At 35.4% G+C, this 23,299-nt stretch overlaps 2 protein-coding genes across 2 annotated transcripts in view; one reads left to right on the top strand and one right to left on the bottom strand.

The window, feature by feature from the left end:
• MCPH1 (microcephalin 1) overlaps positions 1-16,296 on the top strand; it is a gene marked incomplete at its 5' end in the record, with an annotated part of 28,687 nt that extends 12,391 nt beyond the window's left edge. Inside the window, 4 exons of the mRNA XM_010073731.1 lie at positions 2,035-2,155; positions 7,784-7,821; positions 10,706-10,868; positions 16,198-16,296. Coding sequence (XP_010072033.1) covers positions 2,035-2,155; positions 7,784-7,821; positions 10,706-10,868; positions 16,198-16,296 — 421 coding nt within the window. The remainder of the gene's footprint in view (positions 1-2,034; positions 2,156-7,783; positions 7,822-10,705; positions 10,869-16,197) is intronic.
• Positions 16,297-20,102: 3,806 nt separating this feature from the next.
• Positions 20,103-23,299, bottom strand: part of LOC104461972 (angiopoietin-2) — a gene marked incomplete at its 5' end in the record, with an annotated part of 5,933 nt that continues 2,736 nt past the window's right edge. The window contains 2 exons of the mRNA XM_010073730.1: positions 20,103-20,826; positions 22,254-22,384. Coding sequence (XP_010072032.1) covers positions 20,666-20,826; positions 22,254-22,384 — 292 coding nt within the window. The remainder of the gene's footprint in view (positions 20,827-22,253; positions 22,385-23,299) is intronic.

Here is a 23,299-nt window from a genome sequence, read left to right as displayed (position 1 = left end):
AGGAAAAGCTACTAAAGATGAAAATTCCTTACTTGTGACTGACCAACTTCTTTAAAAATAAACAATTAGGAAAAAACAAACAGTAAACAGTGACGCTTTAGACCTACAGGATGGAAAAGCTGGAAAGTCCCTGTGAAGTCCTGATAGTCAGCAAAGAAGAAGTAGGAACTGTATTGCAAAGAATTGTCCTTATTTAGGTAACACATAAGATCCCCAAGCTTGACAATCAGAGGAGGGGATGGGCCTTATTCCCTGTTCTTGCTTTCCTGTAAAAATGAAGAACCAGTGAGAGTGAACCATGACTGGAAAGAGGTCGAAGCATACAGGTTTTGAGACTTTAACGCCAAGTGGGACAAGAGCTGCTGAGCTCTTGTTTGCATTCAGGCCAAAAGGAATATTGCCCCGCTCCTCACTGCCGCCATCAAAGCCACCTCTCCAAAAGAGCCCAAAACAGTGGATTGTTCTTTTACAGCGGCTGAAATTACTTCCTGGAAATTAAGCAAGACGTACCTTGCTTTACCCACATCTGCTTGGGGGAAAGTAATGGAGTAGATGATCTCCTGCAATCCTTTGCAGTCCTGTGGTAGTTGTTGGTTTTTTAACATTCAAAATACATGTTTAAAAATTCTGTTTTCCAAGTAAAAAAGTTTAAATTTCTTAGCTTTTTTTATTGTATGGCAAGATATTTTCTCCTCTTCTACTTGCCATCAGTATTGCTCTGTGGTTGAAGATGATAGGCTTCAGTGCAATACTAAATAAAAATTATCATAGTTAAGTAATTAGCTTTCCCTTTTTTAAATGGCACTTTGTATTGCAATATTTGTTTTAAAATAATGATTGTACCTGAAAGCAAGGTTTACTTGTATTACACAAAAATTACTGTAACACTGTGTAAATTCATGTGAAACTTGCAACTTTAGTGTGAAGAAGGGATGAAATTTTGACTAAAGGTTATAACTTTAAGTAATCAGTAGTGGAAAATTTTGTCATTATTTGTTGTAGTGTCATTTGTTGTTTTTCTGTCACCTCAAGGATTAAGAGTTTAAGTAGCTGACAAAGGAAAAACAGATGATTCTTAGTTATACATGCAGTTAGAGTAGTAAATTTGGAGAGTACCCTTCAGTATTTTCCAGAAGTAATCAGAAGCTTATTTGGGAGGAGCTGAACTTAGGCCACTTTAATCACTTTTTTTAACTGGTCTCATGCATTTCTTTGAAATTAAAAATTAGTGAATGTCCTAAAGTAAATGCCATTGAATTAAATTGTGAAAAATTATCTACTTAAATTTTCAATAATTAAAACTTAATTGATCAAAAGATGGATCTAAGCTTTTCATCTTACGCAAGCCAGCTCATTTCTCAAATTATTTGAAAGTTTGTTATTTAGTGCCTATAAAAGTCATTCTGACAGTCCTGGCGAATTAAATGTCTGTTAATTCACAAAACAGGTGATGAAAAATACGCTTTTTGGCAGCCACATTAGAGTACATTCTTACGGATGGTGCCTTTTTACATATAATAGGACTGATATGCCTGCATGCGCAAGCAATCCTTGCCTGCTAACAGCTTGTTAGATTTGCTTTCAAAGTGTTTGAAAACATGTTTCAGGCCTTCAGGTCATTTCAAATAAACATAGTATGTACTGAAAGAATTGACATTTCAATAAGAAAGGAAAAATCTAGCCACCACTGCTTCAAACTCTCAAATACCTCTGTATTCAGAGAAATTGCAAATTTTGTAATAAGTAGAAAGCAATTTAGCAGATTCTGTTCTTGTGGTTAATATATGGTTTTCAAAATATTGGAAATTGTGTTTTACAACTATTTATTTACAAGACCACGTACTGAAAGATTAAGTCAGATTCCTGAGTGTCATTCTTTTTTTCTGTGACTGAAATATAATGAAAAAATAACTGTTACAAATTATTAACTTAGATATCTTAATTGTACATAGCTCTGCATGCTCTGATAGAGTAATTGGTGCCAGCTTCATTTCACAAGATTGCATTTTTCATTTCAAGTTTCTAAATTTGGTTTCTAGGTGATGAAAATGAAGTTTCAGAGTGTCATGTTACTGATGGCTCTTGCAAAGTTTTTAATGAACAAAAGAATAAGCACAATGGGGGCTTAAGAAAAAAATCTAGAAGACTCCAAAAGGTCAGTTTAACTGGACATATTGTTTGTTAAACTCTTTCTTTTTCTTGGAGAATGACTGAGTGCCTTTGCGTGTGCAAAAATTCTCTGTGCACCATCAGTTTAAAAACTTGTATGAATCTCGCTTTCCTTGAAATTTTATGCAAATGATGTTCAAAGACAATACATAAAACTGTGGAACTCAGCTTTCTGGTAACTTGCGGTAGCGGAGTCCATGCCAAGTTGACGTAAAAGGAGGTTGGTAAGCCAGCATGGACTGTTTAGTTGAAAAGCTGCTGAAGTAACTTGAAAAGATGCCTGTCCTTTTTGGAGGAGTTACTAAAATGGGGTAGGGGTTTTTGTTTGTTTTACAGTATCCCCACTGGATGTTACTGCAGGATAAAGATTTATGCAATATTTTCTTCTATGTTCAGATAAAGCTAAATTTTTTTAACTTACTGTTTGAGCTCAGTTTGGATGTAAAAACAAGTGAGAGGATTGGGTCAACACTGGATCTTTTTTAGGTGTTTTTACCTTGTAAAAGTTTTTTTCTAAATAAATATAAAACTGATCAGGAAAACAAATAGTAGTTATTTTTATCAGTAAGTATCAAGTCGTACAATTAAAATGAAAACTGAATTGTTTTAAGAGTGGGAAGTCTTAAAGCACAAAAAGACGTCTGAGGTAATTATATGAGATAGGTGTTTCATTGGGAGCTATTGGTGGAGTTTCAAAGAGATTGATCACAGATTTTGATTCTCTTATTGAAAAGTTCTGAGCAGGTGCAATTTACTAGGCTGATCAACCTTTTAAACTTCCTGTAGATGGGATATTAATCTCCATGGACCAATTATCTTCTCTGTGTCAAAATTATTGTTTGACTAGGTTTGAACTTCTTAGTTTTAGGACATGGCAATCCATAATTATGAGAAGAAACTGGAACTATCCTTACAGAGTTGATAAGGATAAACACTGTGGGTTAATGCCTATGGATGTCAGCAGGTGGCTTCCCTAGTCCAGGAATCTAAGTTGGTCTTTAAAGTGTTTCTGCTTGTATGAGTTTTCTCCATAACATAGTGTTGCCCCGTGATAGCCCTTGTTCCTCTTTCTCCTGCCTTGTGACTTTTTGGGGTGAGGGAGTGTCCTTCCTTCACCTGGGCTTTCATTTTCTGTTAAGAGTCTCAACTATAAAGTAGCTTTCTCACCCCCTTAGCACTGCCCTTCTTGATATTCACTTCTGTCACATTGGCAGTCTCTCCCTCTCTGTCTCCTCAGGTTTCACATTATATGGTCTAGAGATGAAACTTTCCCAGTAAAAGCCACTTGAGAGCTGGGCTGCTTCTTTTCCTGAGCAGTGGTGCCTGGGAAGCCACCCCCTGATTTGTACCTGTTGGAAAGGCTTGGGCTTCCCCTCAGACTGACAATCACTGCTGCCTGTGCTTGCAGAAATTATAATCATGCTTGTTGGCTTTTTTTTCATGTCATGTTGGTTGACTTGGAAATTTTTGGTTGCAGTCAAAGGGGTGGGAAGGAGCATCTATTCTCCCCTTAACTTTTGTCTTGCCAGAAAAAGTCAATCTCTAGTTTTGCTAATGATTACAGCAAGGTAAACCTGTCCTTTGAAGTTGCAGAATGGTGTGAAAGCTGTCCCCTGCTACAGAGTTTTGTATCCCCCACGGTGAATTATTTTTTTTAATATAGGTGGTAGCTATTGTTGTTGCATGTGAAAAACTGAAAATGTCTGTTAATTGTAAACTGTGACACTGCTAGTCTGAAAAGTCTGGAGCTATTCATTGTCCTTAATCTTGCCAACAGAAGTTCTAGGGGTTCCTGTGTCTGTGATTACAGGATTTCTCATTTTTTCTCATTTTCAGCAGTGAAAGAAAGCTGATGCCCAGGCACCTGTCATGTAATCTTATTTTTCTGTCTTGTAGCTTGCTTTGTTTTTTCATCTTTCCACATGGTAGAATTGGTTTAGTTACGATGGATGCATTTTTCACATCTTTCTAGGACCGAAGCAGAGGTACTATATTTGGTCAGGAAATTACACTCAAAATTGAGTTTGCAGCCAGAGGAAACTGGAAAAATATCAGTATCAAAGGACTGATAAGCAGAGAAAGGCCATCCAGAAAGTAAATTACAGCTTTAAATAATTGCTGTTTAAAACTGCTGAATAGTAATCATTCATTACAATTACCAATTATTTTCAGCTATGAGCCACAACTAAATGAATAGAATAAATTAATGTAGGACAATTTATAGATTGTTTCTAAAAACAGCCTTAAACTTTTGGATCCTTATTACAACCTTCCTAGATAAAAGCAGAGTAAAATTAACCTGATTCTTGAATATTCCCATGCTACGCATGGCTCTGTTTTTTGGCTCATGTACTAGTAGGACTGAAAATTGTTACTTCTGAAAAACAGCTGTAAAGATCAAAAGTGAGTATACAAGTTCTGAACCAATTTCAGAACCATCTGATGGGCCTACAATAGCCAGAGGAAAAAAGGGATTGGAAGAATACAAAACGAATAGCGTAATAATCTTGTACTCTCCCATACACTTCATTTGCACATGCATGCACTACTTTCCCCTGCTTCCCTCCCACCCCCCAAAAAGTCCTTTATCACTGGCATATTGGGCAAGCTACACAGGGTAAGTATCTTGTTGAGTCCTGAAGGTGAAGGTCTTTTTTTACTCTGTCACAGTATACATCTGAGTTGAGAGTGCGCTGAAGCTTATTTCTTTCAGAAATTCAGTCAGCTTTAAGGCAGAAGAGGAACATTTGGACTAAGACACAATTCAAAAGTGGTATTTATTGGTTGAAATCCTTTCTTGAAAAATATCTGAGGCCTGGGTTCTTAAAGACAAGATGAGATCTAAAAAATAATTCAGAAAGTGTGTTCTGATTTAGAGTACAGATATGCAAGTCTTCAGGATTCAGAGATTAATGATAAATAAAAGGGCCAGTTAACCTAATACCACCTTTTCCAGTGTTTTATTAATAATAATCCTGCTGCAAATGTGCATATGTGCATTAGAACTCATAATGATGCTCACCAGATGTCTTCTTGCTGGTCAGAAAATAAAATGCTAACTCTATTTTTTTTTCAATAAAAGCAACATGTAAAATAAAACAGGCATAAAGAGCATAGAAGAAAAAATGCATAGCAGGGTGGGGCGTGCGGGGGAAAGCAATTAACTTGAAAAATGCACAACTGAAAATTAAAACATAGTTTGGCTAAGTTTTCTGCTTGGTAATTGTAATTAAAGAGGACTGCTTGTCTTACCAAAGCAATAAAACAAAATGTTGTCTGCTTAGCAAATGACCTCTGCACTTGCAAAAATATGCAGTTCTGAATGAAAACGAAATAATAGTTTGGAAGAAATTAAATGTATTCCAATTTCTACTTTATTGTATGCATCCTTCTGCATTCTTGAGTCTTTGAATCACTTTGAAGTGCATGGACAGAACATTTGCCTAGAATACTCCCTGTATGCTATGTGCTGTGGCATAAAAGCTATAATTCAAAAGCTGACTTGGCAGGGTGATGTCAGGACAGGCTGCAGGTTTCCCAGTTTGTAGAGATCCAGTATTTTCACTTCCCTCTAACTAAGGTATTAAGGAACTGGTAACAATCATTTCTGCTCTGAAGCTGAAGAACCAGCTGTAGGATTTCAAGCTGCTCTGGCCTTGGTTTATAGTAATATGTTTTTTTAACCCAAGTTTGGCGAAAGTAGCGTCCGATTAGTAATACTTTCATGACATTTCATTTATAGAAAGTTGTGAGGAAGGGTATTTTTCTGCACATTCATCAGGATCTGTCTTTGGAGCTAGTACTATACAAGGGCCCCAGGAACTTCATGCAATTCTTTTGTGTGGATTTGACTCCAGACTTCTAGCCAAAGAGCTTCATTCTGATAGCAGTGGGGCTTAGTTTCAGATCCTGAAGGAGAACATAATGACTGTGCTGAAGCATACGTATTTGACATAGATGAGGTTTATAATGAATTAAAAAAAATTATTGAATTACTGTGAGGATGGTGAGGCACTGGAACAGGTTGCCCAGAGAAGCTGTGGATGCCCCATCCCTGGAGGGGTTCAAGGCCAGGCTGGATGAGGCTTTGAGCAACCTGGGCTAGCGGCAGGTGTCTCTGCCCATAAGAGGGGAAGTTGGACTCAATGGTCTTTAAGATCCATTTCAACCCAAACCATTCTATGGTTCTTTGCTACATTATTTAAGTCTTCAGAAACAACATAGTGTCTGGGTTTTATGTTTTTTAAATTTACCTGTCCACAGAATTAAATTACCATGTGTATGCTGAAAAGACTCTTTCTTATGTTAGCTTTAATATCTAGCTTGCCAATGGTATCTAAATTGTGTTTTATTTCTACAAAGATTGTTCATATAATGAACACCTGTACAGTCATGGTGCATGCTATGAGTCTATTAGTCTGCAGAGGTAATTCCAAGGAACTCCATTCTTAAATGTGATAAATTGCTTGAACACTTAATGGAGAATGGTTCTGTGCTGATAAGAGGGGATGGATGGAGTTGCAACAGAGTGTGTTCTCTCTTCTGTTCTGTGATTCATTGCTGGGTAAACTGAGTTGCCTTCAAGCCTTTTTCAGCCTGTGCTACCAGCTGTAATCCAATTCAAAATATTTTTATGGTCTCAGCTCAATACATTACTCAAAGGAGACTGAATTTTAGCAGAGTCTTTGGGAGCTTACCACTTGTGTAACAGATATGGGAATTATTATTTCTTATGGAACAGTAATTATCTAGAGTAATAATTTGAAATTCATATATTGATTCTGAAAATTCAGAGGGATTGTTTGAAATCATTGTGTAAGAGTCAGTTGATCTACTTTTTTCTATAAAATTAAATATTTATGTGTGCAACTTGTGCATGTTTATGTAGCTACAAGTAATTCTTAGCTGATTTTCAAAACCTCTTCTTACATATATTTTTTTGATCACCATGTTGTGTTCAGTTATCTATTCTCTGACACTGCTAAAATTCATGTTCTGTCCTACCTTTGTGCATGCTAAAGGCTTTCATGGTTATTACTGATGACAAAAGGATACTTCTCCCTCTTTCTGACTTCTGTAATAATAATTCTTAAAAAGGTTATTTAAAGTCTGAGTGGGGCACCACTCCTACCTTGCACATAAGCTATGGGGGGGGAGGGGGGTATTGCAGAGAAGTGGGGCGGGTGCTTTTTAAGGTGTCCCGGCATCACTGGTTTAAGGTTTGGTGTACTCTTTGAGTACATCTTGTGCGTTGTATTACTCTGATAACTTTTATTCACTAGACAAGACTTAAGAGTGAAAGATTTTTTACTTTAAAACCTGGACTTGAAATACTAAAGTCATGGGAAAAAAAAAGTTACAGTATCAAAATAAAAATAAAATTATTAAAATTATACTTTGCAATTAATACACTCTTGGTATCAGATGTGATGATGGAGTTTCTTTCCTAATATTTCTAGTACCTGTGTTAATAAGTACAGCCTTGTCCCAAGTGATACTGTAATTATGAAGTTGCTTAGTCCTTTTAATGGAACAGTTTCCAATTTAAGTTTTTTTTTCAAAGGGGAAAGCTTTCCAGATTTCTGATGTTTTCTTCTCTCTTTCACATGTCTAGCCAACAAGGACCCTAGTTATGACGAGTATGTCTTCTGAGTAAGTATGAAACGTTTTGACTCCTTAGCGCCCTGTTTAAACTTGAGTGTTGATGATCTTTTTATACCTATACAAAATTAAATTTATCTTTGGGCCATATGTTAAAATCGTTTCTTTCATTCTGTATTCTAGAAACACATGCATACATGTATATGCCGTTGCTATCTAGAGTGCACGTGTATAGGTTTTTGTTGCTATGGTGCAGGCTGAAGTAGTTGTTCCATAGGTGAGCTCAATGGGGCTTCAGAGCAATAAAATTAAAATCTTAAGCAAGTTTTGAACTTTTCTGAAGAACTGTAAAAAAGTAATTTTATGTAGTAAATGGTTCAGACTTTCATCCCAAGACAGCTTTTTCCCCATACATTTTAGTTATTTCTATTTAAAAAGTCATAATCTGAAACATCAGTTTAAAATTTTTTTCTTTCGTACAATTAGTTGCTGAAGGAGTATCAGTTGTAGCCTTTTAGCCACTTAGTTTCAAAACATTAGAAGCAGCTGCCCCTGCATATTTTGGGGGAAAGTTAATAATTTTCTGGCATAGTCTTATGATTCTCTTAAAAGTCTCACAGCATAAAGAATGTCCAACAAAAACACAATTACATATTTTATTCTACACTTGATTACAGTTTTTTTGAATTCTTTTTCAAAACTTGATATTTCTACTACCCACAAGTCTGTTTCAAGTCTGAAGTAATTAAATCTTGACAGTTACATAGATAGAAGTACTCAGAAACTGTACTTAGTGGCTCTCCTTTTAGAAGTTCTTTGTAAGTGGTTGTTGGTGGCTATTAACGACTGTACCAATATATGTCAGAAACATAAAATTGAATTAATACTTTTCTTGTATTTAATGTGACTGGATGCCAGTAACACCAAGACTATAAAATGCACTTTGCAAGTCATGCAATACAGGACCACTGTGGGGGACGTGAAGATAATAGCTATAGTGCAAGTAGGAGTAGTGGAAGACAGAGGCTGTGATCTGCCTAAAAGAAGAGAACAAATCCTGACAGAGCTGGGGAAAAAGTTCTTTTGTTGAAAGAGGTCATTAATATATTATTTATTTTATGTTACTTGTGTGTTGATTTTTCCCACTAGCCAATTACTGTTTCATTAAATAAAAATGTCTGGTGATGACAGTTGCTGTTCTTCAAGATTGTGCTTTTGGCTGTCTACAGTTGCAGGCATTCATCAACCTGTAAAGGGGTGAAGGGCAAGGGACTGCCTCTGAAAGAACTAAAGAACAGAATATAGTCCTCCAAAGCGTACAACTCAATGGCCAAAAGCCAATTCTACTACCCATTAGCTACAGCCTCAAAAGTGGTTCGTTAGAATTTAAATTTAAAGATCATGAGTTCGGTGGTTTTATGGTATTGGGTTACGAGAGTATATTAAATGCTGCTTGCTGATTCACAGCCAGCAGCTACCTGTTTTCCTGAATCACTAAAGCAGTGAAGTTTTGCTGTTAATTTGCATCTGGCAGTTTTTGCTGCTGATTGACATATAAACTAGTGAGTTTTCACTGTAATTTATAAGATATCTTAGATTCAATTCTAGGACAGCAGGGCTTTTTCCTCTCACTGTAAGGAATTTTGTGTAGACACAAGAAAGAAGAAAAGTTTCAGGTAGAGCCTGGAAATGCAGCCCCTATGAGTTGCAATGTTGCAAAAACATTCCCATTTGTAGTCAATGTCAAATTAAAACTTATCGAATGAAAAGGGAATAGTAAATATTCCAGAAACATTCAAGGTAATATAGCCAAGGCCAGAATTCACACTAACCAGTGTCTGGAGTAAGGTGGTTAATTAAGTCAGTGGTTTGGTTTTCTTCTCTAGTTATTTTTTTTTTTAAGTGTCTCCACATACAATATTACCTTTTGTCTTAAGTGTGAAGTTAGTTTGCTACGCTGTTTGCTGTTACTATTCATGTGTTTGTTTGAAACTTCTTAAAAAAATAGATTGTTGCATTCTCTATGAAGAATTTTTTTGCAGGTTTTGTTAGTGTTCCTCTAAGTAGTGTCTGCTTCAGCTTGGGTGTTTGGGGAGCTGTAACTGGGTTACTTTCTGTGAAGTGAAATGTGGTGAGAATGAAAGTAACCCCAGAGGCTTCTGGAGATGTTCTGAGTTGGCTCTCATGATGTCAGTGATTAACTGAAGTGTTTTACCTGAGAGGATCATCATTGTGATAGATGTGACTGTGTTCAAGGTTGTGCTTTATTGTTTTATCTTGTGTAGCATGCCCTCGGCATTTCCAAGTCAGCTGAGGGGAGCAGAGAGGTCACTGGAACGGGGCTTTCATTTACAGATAATTATAATTTATAATAAAGATTTATTATAGTGATTTATAATAATGATCATTAATAAGAACAGTAAATTGTTCTCGTGCAACAGCTTTTCTCTAGTGATACCAAGATCTCAATGTTTTCATGATGAATACTGAAAATCTGATGCTTCCTAATGAAAACCTCTTAAGAGTGCTGTGTCTAAATGTTTACAATTCCTGGTAATGGTTTTTTGATAGTACTACAAAAGCAACCAAGAATGAGGCTCTGTTGTACTAGGCATTGTACACAAACATCATGTTAGATAATTCCTGACTCAAAAGCTTCTATTTAAACAGATAAGATAGACTTGGGGGACAAGGGAGCTTTGATGTGCAAATAGATATAATAGTGTGATTATAGAAAAGGGTCTGTTTGGACCCTGTGGGAAGGATAATGAATTTAGGGCTAGCAAATGGATAGGGGTTCAGTGAGAAAAGGATAAGAAATGATTAGTGAGGAAAAAAGTGAGGTGAGTTTGAGTTAATTTTTGTTGTGTGTATATGCTTTTGTAATTCTGCATATCTATTCAACATTGTAGGGCTTTTTTCCTTTTCTTTTTAGGAAACAAGATACAGTAATTCAGGTGGTGAATAAACTTGGAGACTTTTTGTTCTCAGATGACGTATGTGAAACAACAAGTCATGTGGTGACAGGGAGTCCTCGTCGTACCTTGAATGTTGTGCTGGGAATTGCTCGTGGGTGTTGGATTGTTTCTTATGAATGGGTAAGAAATATTTTTAAATTTTACTACAAAAAAAAAAAAAAAGAAATCAAGCTTATTTAGTATGGCTAAAACATCAGCCATATAACAATGTTTGTGTCTGTGCTATGTACAATAGTGCAATGTTCAGCTATTCAGGCTTACCTAGCGTTAGCTCAGTTAGAGGAAATTTGTCTATGTGAAGCTCTGTTACCATGACTTACAGTCTTTCAGTACTTAATCTAACCAAAGTATTCCTGTATTGTACAGTCTGTATTTTAGAAATGCCCGAAGTCTCATCTCATGTCATATGCATTATTTTGGGACAGATTAAAGGCTAAACAAACCATTTCTGCTCAACGTTAGCCAAGTCACATTATTCAGATTGAAGTTTTTGTATATTGATGTAAAATATTTCTGCTGTATTCCATAACATTTATTCTGTTCAGCACTGGTAAAAATGAAGTGGAATTATTAGGCATTTTGCTGCATAGTGGAAAAATGTAAAAGAGGAAAAAAAAATAAGGAAAGCTATTTGTAGATTAGTAGTTTGGAGACTTTGTAATTTGCAGAAACAGTTTCCAGACATCCAGATCAAATGATCACTGTATATCCTCAGAAATGTTTGTGGACTACTACATTAAGTTACCAGACTGTTACTGTAAAGAGAAGATAATTGTGAATTGCTGTACTGAGCCTGGCTGTGGTGGAGTTAATTTTCTTCACCGTAGGCTGTATGTTGCTTTGTTTTAGACTGGTGACCAAAACAGTGTTGATAACCCACTAAAGTTTTAGCTGTTGCTGGCCATTGCTTTACACAGTGTCAAGGTGCTCTCTGTTTCTCAGTCAGCCCCCACAGCAGGAAGGCTGGGGGTGCACAAGAAGCTGTGAGGGGACACAGCCAGGACAGCTGACTCCAACTGACTGAAGAGATTTTCCATACCATATGACATCATGGTCAGATATAAAACTAAGCAGGAGTTTTTCCAAAGCAGCCATTGCTTGGAGACTGGCTGGGCATCAATCTGCTGGTGGGAATGGTTACTTTTACATCACTTGGGTTTTTTTAGAACTTTTTTCCTCCCCTTTACCTATTCACTGTCTTTACCTTAACCTGCAAGGGGTTTTTTTCCTGCTCTTGCCCATCCAATTCTCTCCCCCATCCTGCTGGAGAGGGGAGTGAGCAGCGACGGTGTGGGGAGCTTACCTCTCAGGCCAGGGTTAAACCACCTCAGTTGCTAACTGTGATAAGACATTAACTACTCAATCTGACATTGCAGATGACAGTTTTTCACCTTTCTTCATGTTGCCAGAGCTGTAAAGCATAGCCGTTGGAATTTATATGGAAATAGCTGTTCATCTTATACAGAAAAGGGTTGTAGAATAACTTCTAATTTTTTGGTTTCCTTTTTCTTATACTTTAGAACTTAGTTGTTGGGCTGAAAACAAAATAAACTACTGTTGCTTCTTTATTTTCAAGATGTCTAGCACTTGCCATTATGAAGCTTATCCTACATGATACGCATGTAGTTACCTGAAGTAACTACAGTTTGGGCCTTTCTGATCTGTACTGCTTTATCATTGCACTTTTAGTTAAATCTTCTTTTGTAACTACCCATTTGAGAAGTTCTAGTTTGCTCTTTCCTCTCACCATAAGCACTTTTATATTCTGAAGTGTTTCAGCTTTTCTTAGTCCTTTTCCACATTCTAAGGAACTGTTGAATATGAAGATATTACTGACTTAACAAGAAAAGCCGTTTACTCAAGAATAATATTGCAAATCGTAACTTGATTTTATTGCATGTGAATTTGAAGCATTTTTTTAGTGTTGCTGTGAAAATATACTGGTTGAAAATTGGTCCCTGACAAAGTCAGAAGCAAACATTCAGTGACTTGGAATGGAGAGCTCTTGCCTTTGTTCATGAAAACTGAATGTTTTAGTGAGTGGTGACCTAATCATTTACTGCAGGACCTGTTCATGATCTCTGTATCTAATTTTCTTTTTATCAAGGCAAGTAGATACGATGCCTTTGTACTCAATTCCAGAGCTGTGGCAGACAAGCATTGATCCATCTTTTGTTAAGATAAACAAAAATAATTTCTAAACAAAATTGTGTAAATACTACAAGGATTGATAGAGGGTATTACTGTAAAATTGGCCTGGAAAATGAAATGGGATTACTTAATCATAACTAATCTTTTGGGTTTATGTTTTAATCTGTTTGAGTTGTTTGCCAGTTACTCTTGGTACAAACATCATTTTGTTACTGTAAGGACATGATGTACACATTATACAGCATGGTACATCTGTTACTGCTCAAGATTATTTGCTAAGAAATTATTTTCATGCAATATGTCTCTAAGAATTCTATTAGAATTTACAATTTTCTTGATTCAGTTAAAGTTAATTTATACTGTAATTTAAAAAGCAGTGGCTTGGATTAACAAGTTTTTATTTGCAATAAATATATACAGCTATATGTATAAGGCTGACAGGTTTCACTATTCTAATTGTAAATTGTGAAAAGTAATTGTTAAAAATATACACAGGTATCACCTTAAAATTTATAACTTCAAATCATAAGTTCCAGTCTTAACTGTATGTTTTTACAAAGTTACTATACTTTTCTTGACTAAACTGCAGTACATTATTATGTTTTGAATATTTTTTTAAAGGTCCTTGATTTATTAGTGTGCTGAACTCTTATTTTTGGGTTTGGTATGATATAATGACTATAGAAATTATTTTCTGGTTTTGTATGGCTGTTGCATTTTCAAATATTTTGTAGAGCTTTTTCTAAAAGTAAACATAATATTCTTTGGATTTTTGGAATAAAGTTCAACAATAAGTTTGAAGATGTGCTGCTTGTCATTCTCAACAAAAAATCGCAGTTCACTTCCAATAGCCTGCAAAATTGTAAACTTGTCCTCCACCAAGTAAAACACCACTTTCTGCATCACACAAACCACCAGCTTTCGTAGCAGTTCATGGTAGAGGTTGCTGGTTTCCATGAAAGTCATCAAACGTAAGCTACTTTGGACTAGAGACTCTAGAACTTGGTTTTGATAACAAGATTACTTTCTAAATTCAGTTTACAATTCGCTGCTTGAAGCAAAAGATTTGGGACAAAGTGCCCTTCACAGAAATTTATTTTCCTCCATACAATTAGGCCATTAGTTTAGTAGTGGGCTGTAACATTGTAAAGGATAACTTTATCATGCTTGATATCTATTATGCCAATTGTTGTCTAAGGGGAACATTTCACAGCACTGCTTCACAAATTTTATGAGGTAAAGTTTTGTAATTTAAATTGAAACTAATAATTTATGGAATTGTATGGCATCTTCTTCCAAAAAAAAAAAAAAAAGAAAAGTACAGAATGTTTCAGTTAACTGTGAATCAAGGATGGAAAAAATTTCACACACTGATGAAATTTAGTTTTTTCTAAGATGAATAATGACAACAGTCTACTGGTGTGTGGCTGTGCTAACAGAAAGAAACAGACATCATCTATTTGAAATGGCTAGAGAACTATTTAAGGAAAATGTGACTTCCAGAGGTAGAATTATCCTAAACATGGGGTTTTACTGTCTAATAAATTCCTTATATCCCATTTTAGGGGTACATGTGCACTATCTGCTTTGCTTAATTCTACCTTTTGCTCTAGGAGCAGCAGGGTATCGGGGGGTTGCTGTGGGTTTGAAGGTTGCATGTATGAATCGTGCTGTCTCTCACTAGTGGGTAACAGTGCTTTTTGTGACTCTCATTTAAGCTTGCCAAGTGGCAACTACAGGAACGATATTGCAGAGCTCAAATATCTGTAGAAGGGGAAAGTTGTTAAAATGTGTGACAGTGGACAAACTTGGCAAAGAACTTACCAGTCTTTTGTCTGTATGAGAAGCTTTATGGCTCAGCTCACACTGATGAAACCAATGAGGAAAACAAACTCCTCTTCCATCAGAGTGTGCTTCAGAATTTAGACTATATAGAAATTAGTAGGAAAGTGCCCTTTATATGACTAAAGGGCAGAGCCATGGTTGGAACTTCAGTCTTTTTCCATTTTCCCATAAAGACTATGCCTGACCACTTGAGGAATAATCTCTGAACGCTCCTTGTGAGGCTTTTAATATTATAGTCTACCAGATGCAACTTACAATAATAAATTGTTTTGAAGAATAGTTTAGAAATCAGCCCAGGAAAAAACACTGGATAGAATATTTTGGGGAATTTTTTTTTTTTTTACCAAAAAGAATATTAGAAATAGTGTATTTCAGAAATTGAAAATATAACCACTTCAACTAATGGATAAAATGATTCCTAGAATGAGATAATAGTTCAACTACTATGTCAATTTGATCATTGTATCAATAGAGAATAATTTCTGTGACAGCCAGAGGAAGTTATTTTAATATATCCTCAGTTTTCAGTATGTAAACATGAGCAGTCCCTACATATGCAAAAATGTCCCTGAGGAGTTAAAGTACTTTTTTTTCTTTCTTTTTCTTTCTGTTAGCCATTTTGTGATGGCCCTGATGGGAACAGAAGGCTGAAAGTTGTCCAAAGTGTCAAGATTGCTAGTCTCCAAGGATCACATCAGTCCAGCATTTCAGAGCTCTGTTGAACATAAATGATCACGTATTTTCCAGGCAGTCAGTACTCTGCACTGTTAGCAAGCTTTTTTTGTGATCTAGAATGTGCAGTTGACAGAGGAGGATACTGAAGAGAATTAAACAGAGCTTTTCTTCTTTGCAGGCTGATTAACATATGTAATATGGGTTATGTACAATAGTTTCATAATGCCAGTCAATAGCAGGGGTTGATACTGGTCCAGTATTGTTCAACATGTTCATTTATGATCTGTATGATGGGACAGAATGCACCCTCAACAAGTTTGCAGATGTTACAAAACTGTGATGAGTGTTTGATACAGCAGATGGGTGTTCCCATTCAGAGAGACCTTGACAGACTGGAGAAATGGGTCAACAAGAACCTCCTGAAGTTCAGTAATAAACTGAACCAAGACAACGTAACTGATATAGCATGATTTCCCTTTTCAAATCTTTAGTATTATCTATCGTGATGCAGAAAAAGTTGACTTTTCTAATATCCTGACAAGGTTTTGAAATTTAACGCAGCTATGCATAGAAATATGACTTTGGTATTTTAATGGTTTGTTTCACCTGTAAAATTTGTACCTTTCTGACTGCTTGATTTTTCAGAGAATCATTTGGTTTGGGTAAATGAAACATCAAACTAACTATTGTAACTGCACTGTTACTTCTAATTACACATTCAAGGAGTTTGCTATTTTAGAAATTATAAGATTTTCACTTACCCCTTAATTTATTTTAGGTTTTGTGGTCTTTGGAATTGGGCCATTGGATCTCAGAGGAACCATATGAGCTTTCATCCAGCTTCCCTGCAGCTCCTGTAAGTTTAATGGCCCTTTAAGCTTGTGAACGTTCTTTTGTTTATCTGGAAAATGACTGGCCTTCTAAATAGCTTTTGTGAACAAGAAGGCCTGCTAGGAAAAACATTTTTTAAATCACATCCTTCAAGGAGTTGTTTTCTCCTTTGTCCACTACTTTTTGAAGTGTGTGCAAAAACTTTGGTATACATGGAAAATGCAAAAATTTGATTCACCAACTAACATCTAAATAAAATTGCTTCATATTTAAGTATAAATGTCCTTTAAATTTTTTCTGGCATATTTAATTTCTATCTGTGCCTGCATATAAACTGGAGAGGCATGTTGTCACCTAACGGAAATATGTGTCAGGTCATAGAGTCAGTATTTTCAGTCCAGAAATGACCGTGGCAATGGAAAATTACTGTGGGTTTTTACAACTAAGTAGGTAAAATGAAGCATTTTTCCTGCTTTTAATTATCATTTTCAAGTACTGAATTGTGAAGTAGTGCAAAAAGGTGTCTGTGGAGGCATGTGTCTGTGCAGATCTAAGTGTGTCTGTACTCCATGGGTTGTAATTGCTTAAACAATAATCTTATTTTGGTTTTAAAACAACTAGAATTCTAGCAGGTTACTGGTCAATCACTCTAATACTTTCGCCAAAAAGGTTTCACAATTTTTCTTCTATTGTAGCAGTTAGATAAATATATTCTTATCAGCTACTTGTTTCTCACAGTTTCACACAGACTTTGAAAAGAACATTTAATGGGTGTTTGAACTTCATTTTTGCTGTAATTTTATTAAGTGTTAAGAACTTATTTTTAACATTCTTTCTAAATCTATAATTTATGTAAATTTACCTGTTCAAGATGAAGACTTTGCTTCATTCTTATAAACTGTATGTTCTCAAAGTATACGGAAACTGTAGCAGTTATTCTGAAATAAGCCCAAAGAAATTAATCATCCATTATAATGTGGTATTTTTTCTATAAGGATGAAGTAGGAGGTTTTTTCATATAGCAAATACATTAAGAATGGCGAAATTTAATGTGAAAAATAAGTAAGAAGAATGTTCTTTTTTTTCCCTTTTCTGTATTTGTAAAGAATACACTGCTTCAGATTAAGCTATTTTGGGATTTCTGGTTTTTCTCAGACTACCTTGGTTATTAAACAAGTACGTTATCAGTAACAACTTACATAGCATTCCTTGGAAGTGTTTTGCTGGGGTTGTTTTTTACATTCTGTTTACAGTTTTTATTCCTAAAGCAGAAGTGAGGAGGGCTTGAGAGAAGGTCGTGTTATGGTTGTGCTGAGAACCTGAATCACGTCTGTTTGAAGTGTGCTCCTCTTGCAGAGGAACAAAGTCAGTGTCCCGGGTGATATTTCCATCACCTCTCCAATCTTTCCCTTCTTCAGTCATTCTGGTCTCTTCATGCAGTAGGTATCTTATTTTTAAAGATGTGGTTATTATTTGAGCATGAATAGTGTTTATATTCCCTTTCGTTTCTTGTTATTTTGTTTCTGCTTCCTAAGAAGTAGTTAGAGAAAATGAAAGTGCATCCTAGTTTTATATACTGTTTATTTGGTTACAGGAAGGAATTAAAAGAAGGGGTTGTCCTGCTGTTATAATTGTTTGTACCAAGTCCAAACCAGTTGTTGCAGCCTTCTTTTTTCCTGTTATTGCATTCCTTCCAAAATGTCCTCCTCTCACTTTGCTTTGGTGTTTGCAGTTTAAGCCAGGCAATCTCATTTAGATAAAATGCCATTTAAAAACATTCACACTAAAATTTTACATTCATGTTGATAAATTACTCAATTTTTCCAAAAAATTAAAAAGTCTCATTAAACAGTTGATCCATTCAATGTCTACATCAGTCATTGATCACTTTCCCAGAATAGTTATTAAAAAGCCTTAAGCTTTATAAAAACTTTTTCCCAGCAAATCAAAACTAGCCGTGCAATATTTAGTTATTCTTTTCCTATAGTGTTTTCTTACTAAAATAATGAAGGTTAATGTCAAACAGAAGTTAGCCCTATTTTCCTTTGCCAGGCTGAGCATTCATACTGTGCCAGATTCCACCATGGTTTTTAAGAAGCTTTTCTGGTTTTAGATTATTGGGCTGGATATGCTTACTATCTCAAATTTTGGGAGTATTTTCTTTAGTTTTTCTATTTAAATGCAGTGAAGCAGGAAATACAGTAATCTAGACTCAGCGTTTCTGTTAAATTTCATAGAATCTGAAAATATTTTAGATTAGAAAGGACCTCTGAAGGTTGTCTAGTTCAACACTCTGTTCCAAGGGACTTGTCCAATCCACCCTCACAGTAATAAATGAATAAAGTAGAAAGAAAATCCATCTGTCTAAGTGTAATTTCACCAATTCCAACTTGTGTTTGCCGTCTCTTGTCCCATTGCAGTGCACCTCCAAGGAGGGTCTAGCTCTGTCTTCTCTGTCCTCGATCAAGCAGTTGTAGACAGCAGTAAGCCTCCCCATTCTCCTCTCCAGTCTGAAAAAGGCCAGCTCTCCTGGCCTCTCTTTACATGTCATGTGCTTCTTGGTATGTCTAGCTCCTCTACTAGCTTGGTGGCCATCTGCTAGACTTGCTCTTTAAGACATTTCTTAGAAATTCATGAAAACAATTTTGTGAAGTATTTTTTTTTTCATTTGGGATATGTATATCCTTACAAGTTTGCTAGGAGAAACAATAAAATATTAAACAGCAATCTTAAATATATTGAGATTATTTTATGCAACTCTTCAGATGATGACTTAATTTATATTTGTTAGATTTATTTAAAATCAGACAATCAAGTTATATTAGAATTATTTTTTGTCTCTGCTACCCCTTTAGTAGTGCTGACACACATTTTCAGTGAAGAAGAATGGTAGTGGGGTACTATAACAACAGCTTTAATGACTGTCAGTATAAAAGGAAGAGTTTTCTTCCATCTTTCTCCAAATCATTTATTCATTTTATGATACAATAACTTTTGTTAAGGAAGCCTCCAGAAATGTTGTGTCTGGGGTTTTGTTTTGGCATGAGATACGTTCTTGCCTTTTAACTAATTCAGTCATCTGCTGAAATTAAAATTTTACGAAAATATTACTTTAAGGCAAAGACTAAGCATGAAAATTGAAACCTAAAGTTAATTTGGGGAAAAATCTCCACAGAATTATTTTGTTTGATTTATGAAGAAATATCTTCTCAATCCAAACTGCAGTGTACAGTACACAATTTTAAAGCATATAGTAATAAAAAAAAAAGCAAAAATCACTCAGTAATTTATTCACATTCTGTCATACACTGAGGGCCTACCTATGGAGAATTTCTAGGGAGAAGTCCTAACCTTACTGAAAAAAACCCAACAGTATGACCTTAGATAACTCAGAGTTTTCCTCCTGTTTTTAAAATGTAGTAATTTGTGTCTTAAGTCATGAGCATAAATTTAATTGTGTCAAAGAACATGCATATGTTTTTTCAGTTAGGTTATTCTGCAAAATGTATAGATGTACTACAGCACCAGATGATAACTGATTGTCATAGACAACCGGACATCTGGTGTTAATGCCGTTGTCTCGGTTTATAAAATAATGATCAGCTATTTTACAGGTAAATGATAAGGAAAGCAAAAAAAGTGCAATCTTAATAAAAATATAAAGACATATATACTATATTGTAATCTGCAGGGATTTTTCTAACTTAAAAATAGTGACTGTAATAAGTACAAACTGAACGAAATGGTGATTTTTGTACACAGTATGTCCCAAGTATAAGTGCAAAGTACTTAAATGCTGTTTGTTTTCTGTTAAATAAAGTAATCCAGGCTATTGGAAAAAATCCCTGAATAAGTGTAAGAAGTTGTTTAGGAGACTATGGGGGGGGAAAGAATGTATTATTTTACTACAGTATTGAGCTAATTACACAACAGTATTTTTTTATGTACATAAAAGGCAAACATGACACAGAGATAAATAGTTCTAGATCTAGTTAAGTGTTTCATATTAGAGTAATGTTTAAAGTTCAGTGATGAAGCAAAATACATATTTCTAAAACTATTTTAGGTATTTTTCACAGTTCCAGTTATTTACTAACACATACATAACATAAATGATCGGTAAAACACAGTCCTTAAGTTGTCTGGCAGTTTCTTAGATGTTCTTTCATTCAGTACTTTGGCCAAATCACTTTTATATCAGGTTGATGCTTTAGACTTTGTGTCTGGTTGAATAATATGAGCTTTAGCTGATCAAGGCTATTGCAATTCAGGAATTGTACTGAACTGATCCCTTCAGAACACTAGCACGTTTTGTGGGCTTGAAAATGAGACAAGTTGCAGATGTGGGTTTATATGCTCAGCAAATGAAGTCTTTCAAGACTATACAATACATAATTCACATAATGCAAAAGCATTTAGAAATCTGCTGGTCGAATCATCATAGTTGTGGCTTTGAGAGAGTATCCCGAGCCTTTCCAGTAGTACCACTTGATACCGTTGAACTTGTTGTTGTTCTGTCGTAATGGATAATACATTCCATTGAGGTTAGAAGGACCACATGCATCAAACCACCATCCTGCAAGACAGAAAATAAAAACATCAGCAGATGAAACTATCAGCACAGGTAATTTTCTTAATAGTATAAAAAGACACTTTGTTGTCCTGAAATTAAAAAAGAAATTTAAACCTAGGTTTTCATTCTTGTGATTTAGAAGTGTCAGTATAAAATAAGTGCCTCACACTCGGCAAGGAGATATATTTATGTATTCACTGTATATTCTTGAAGCTTATGTAATACATAGTAGTGTAACATTGAGAAGGGAAGGTCTTCAATCAAGTTTAATTTATTATCTAAATCAAACATTATTGTTGACAGTCTCAGGGCAGAACTTAACCTGAACTATAATGATACTGAGTCTTCTTTGGTTTTTATCTACTTTGGTAAATTGCTGTTCTTAACAGATTTAAACTTCTTTCTTAATTGTTTTTAGAGGTTTAATTCAGTTATTTGTTTCAGCTCTCTGTGCAGATCAATTAAAAAGCTCTGTGCTGAAACTTTGTAAGAAGGAAAAGGAGAAAAAAGCAGCCCAAAGTTATTTTGTATCCTTATGGCTGTGACCTGCTAGTGGGTCATAAGGCAAATTTATTTTTGTTAATAAGATAATATTTTTATGCTTCTGTTATGATGGCGATAATGTGTGTGTTCTGTTTTGCAGGGCAGTAATCCAGTTATCCTTTTGGATAAACAGAAGCTGTCTTTTGTCTTGCAACTTGTGCTATAGGGAAGAAAACCATTGCTTGAGAGATAACAGGAAGAGAAGTCAAATTTACAAAGCAGTTGTTTACATTTCAGAATGTGGAAGTCCAGATTGACAAATTATAGAATGGCTTGTGTGATTCAAGATAAAAGTACTAAAACTCAAGTAACTAGTGAACAATCATTAGAAAAATGTAGAGGTATCATATATGTGGTGTATCTCAAATTTATGTATTGTCATTTCATAATTATATTGAAATATGGAATTAAATACTTGTACCCTTCTGCAGCAAGTACACTGTACAGCAGATTTTGGGGTTTTCTTCTCCTCTGGATAGTTAGAGAATCAGTTTGTGCTGAAAGAATCAGGAGCTACTTCACTGACCAACTGAATCTCTAAAACAAGTGTTTTGGGGGAGTTAAGGTTTTTGATCTCTGGGCTTATTTTATCTCATTCCTTGGAAGAATCTGCTGTCACTCTTCTTAGTTCCACAATTACAGACTTTCTTGTACCCCAACTTGAGAGACTGGAGTCTTTCCTCCAGTTTTAACTTCTCTTGTTTTACTTTAACATTTGTCAAATGATAAAATATTTCATTTGAAGTCACCATAGTATCATTTCTATCTGTGAGTTTTGGACTTCTTCAGTAGTCAAAATTTACTGTCAAAATTATCACTATTTGTCTCATAGACAATTTCAGTGCCAATAAAAATAGGAAGACTGAGAAACAAAAAAATATTCCTACCTCCCGTTAGCATTTGTGAACATTTGCAAATACATTTGTCATTGTCTGCATCCTTTGTGCTAAAATCATTTCCTGGTTGGCTTATGCTACTTATTTTGCCCGCTGTCCCAGTAAGTCCTTTAAGGTAGATCCTGGAGAAGTGAGAAATGGAAAAACAATTATTATGTGGAAGTTAATGGTAGCTGATCTGCAAAATAATGATGGAATATTTTGCAATAAATATCCTGTTCAAATAGCTCAAGTTCTCTTTTGGCCAATGTACTGCTGTAAACTGTTTTGCAGCATAATGTTCTCATATGAGTGGAAATGGTCAGCACAATATTCTAATTAACAGCCTCCACATTTATAGAGATGACTGTTTTGTTCATGTCATATTAGAAGAAAATGAGAGCAGGTAGATTATAGTTCCTGGAATTTTTCATATAGATCATGCATTTCTTAATACTGTAAGTACACTGTGTACAATTATTTTTCTTTGAGTTCAAAAGTTTAAACCAAAATATTTTTTATTCTTATTTTGCTGTTAGCACAACATGGCAATGAGCATTACAACTTTGCATCTATGAGAGATAATTGCATTACCTGGACTACTTATTACCAATTAGTAACTGATATTTTAGGAGTTTCTCAATATTTCCCTTTTCACTTTCCTAATTGTTCTTCCTTTTCATATCCTTCATAGATGGTGTTAAATCATGAATCATAGAATCATTTAGGTTGGAAAAGACCCTGAAGGTCATTGAGTCCAACCGTAAATCTAACACTGCCAAGTCCACCACTAAACCATGTCCCTAAGCATCACATCTACGTGTCATTTAAATACCTCCAGGGATGGTGACTCCACCACTTCCCTGGGCAGCCTGTTCCAATGCCTGACAAACCTTTCGATGAAGAAGTTTTTACTAATATCCAATCTAAACCTCCCCTTTCACAACTTGAGGCTGTTCCCTCTCATCCTGTCTTGTGTTCCTTGGGAGAAGAGCCCAGCACCCACCTCACTGCACCCTCCTTTCAGGTAGCTGTAGAGAGTGATGAGGTCTCCTCTC

The sequence above is a fragment of the Pterocles gutturalis genome, unplaced genomic scaffold (genome assembly GCF_000699245.1).
Source record: "Pterocles gutturalis isolate BGI_N339 unplaced genomic scaffold, ASM69924v1 scaffold36422, whole genome shotgun sequence".
NCBI classification, from domain to species: Eukaryota; Metazoa; Chordata; class Aves; order Pterocliformes; family Pteroclidae; genus Pterocles; species Pterocles gutturalis.
This window is presented reverse-complemented; position numbering and strand designations above follow the sequence as displayed.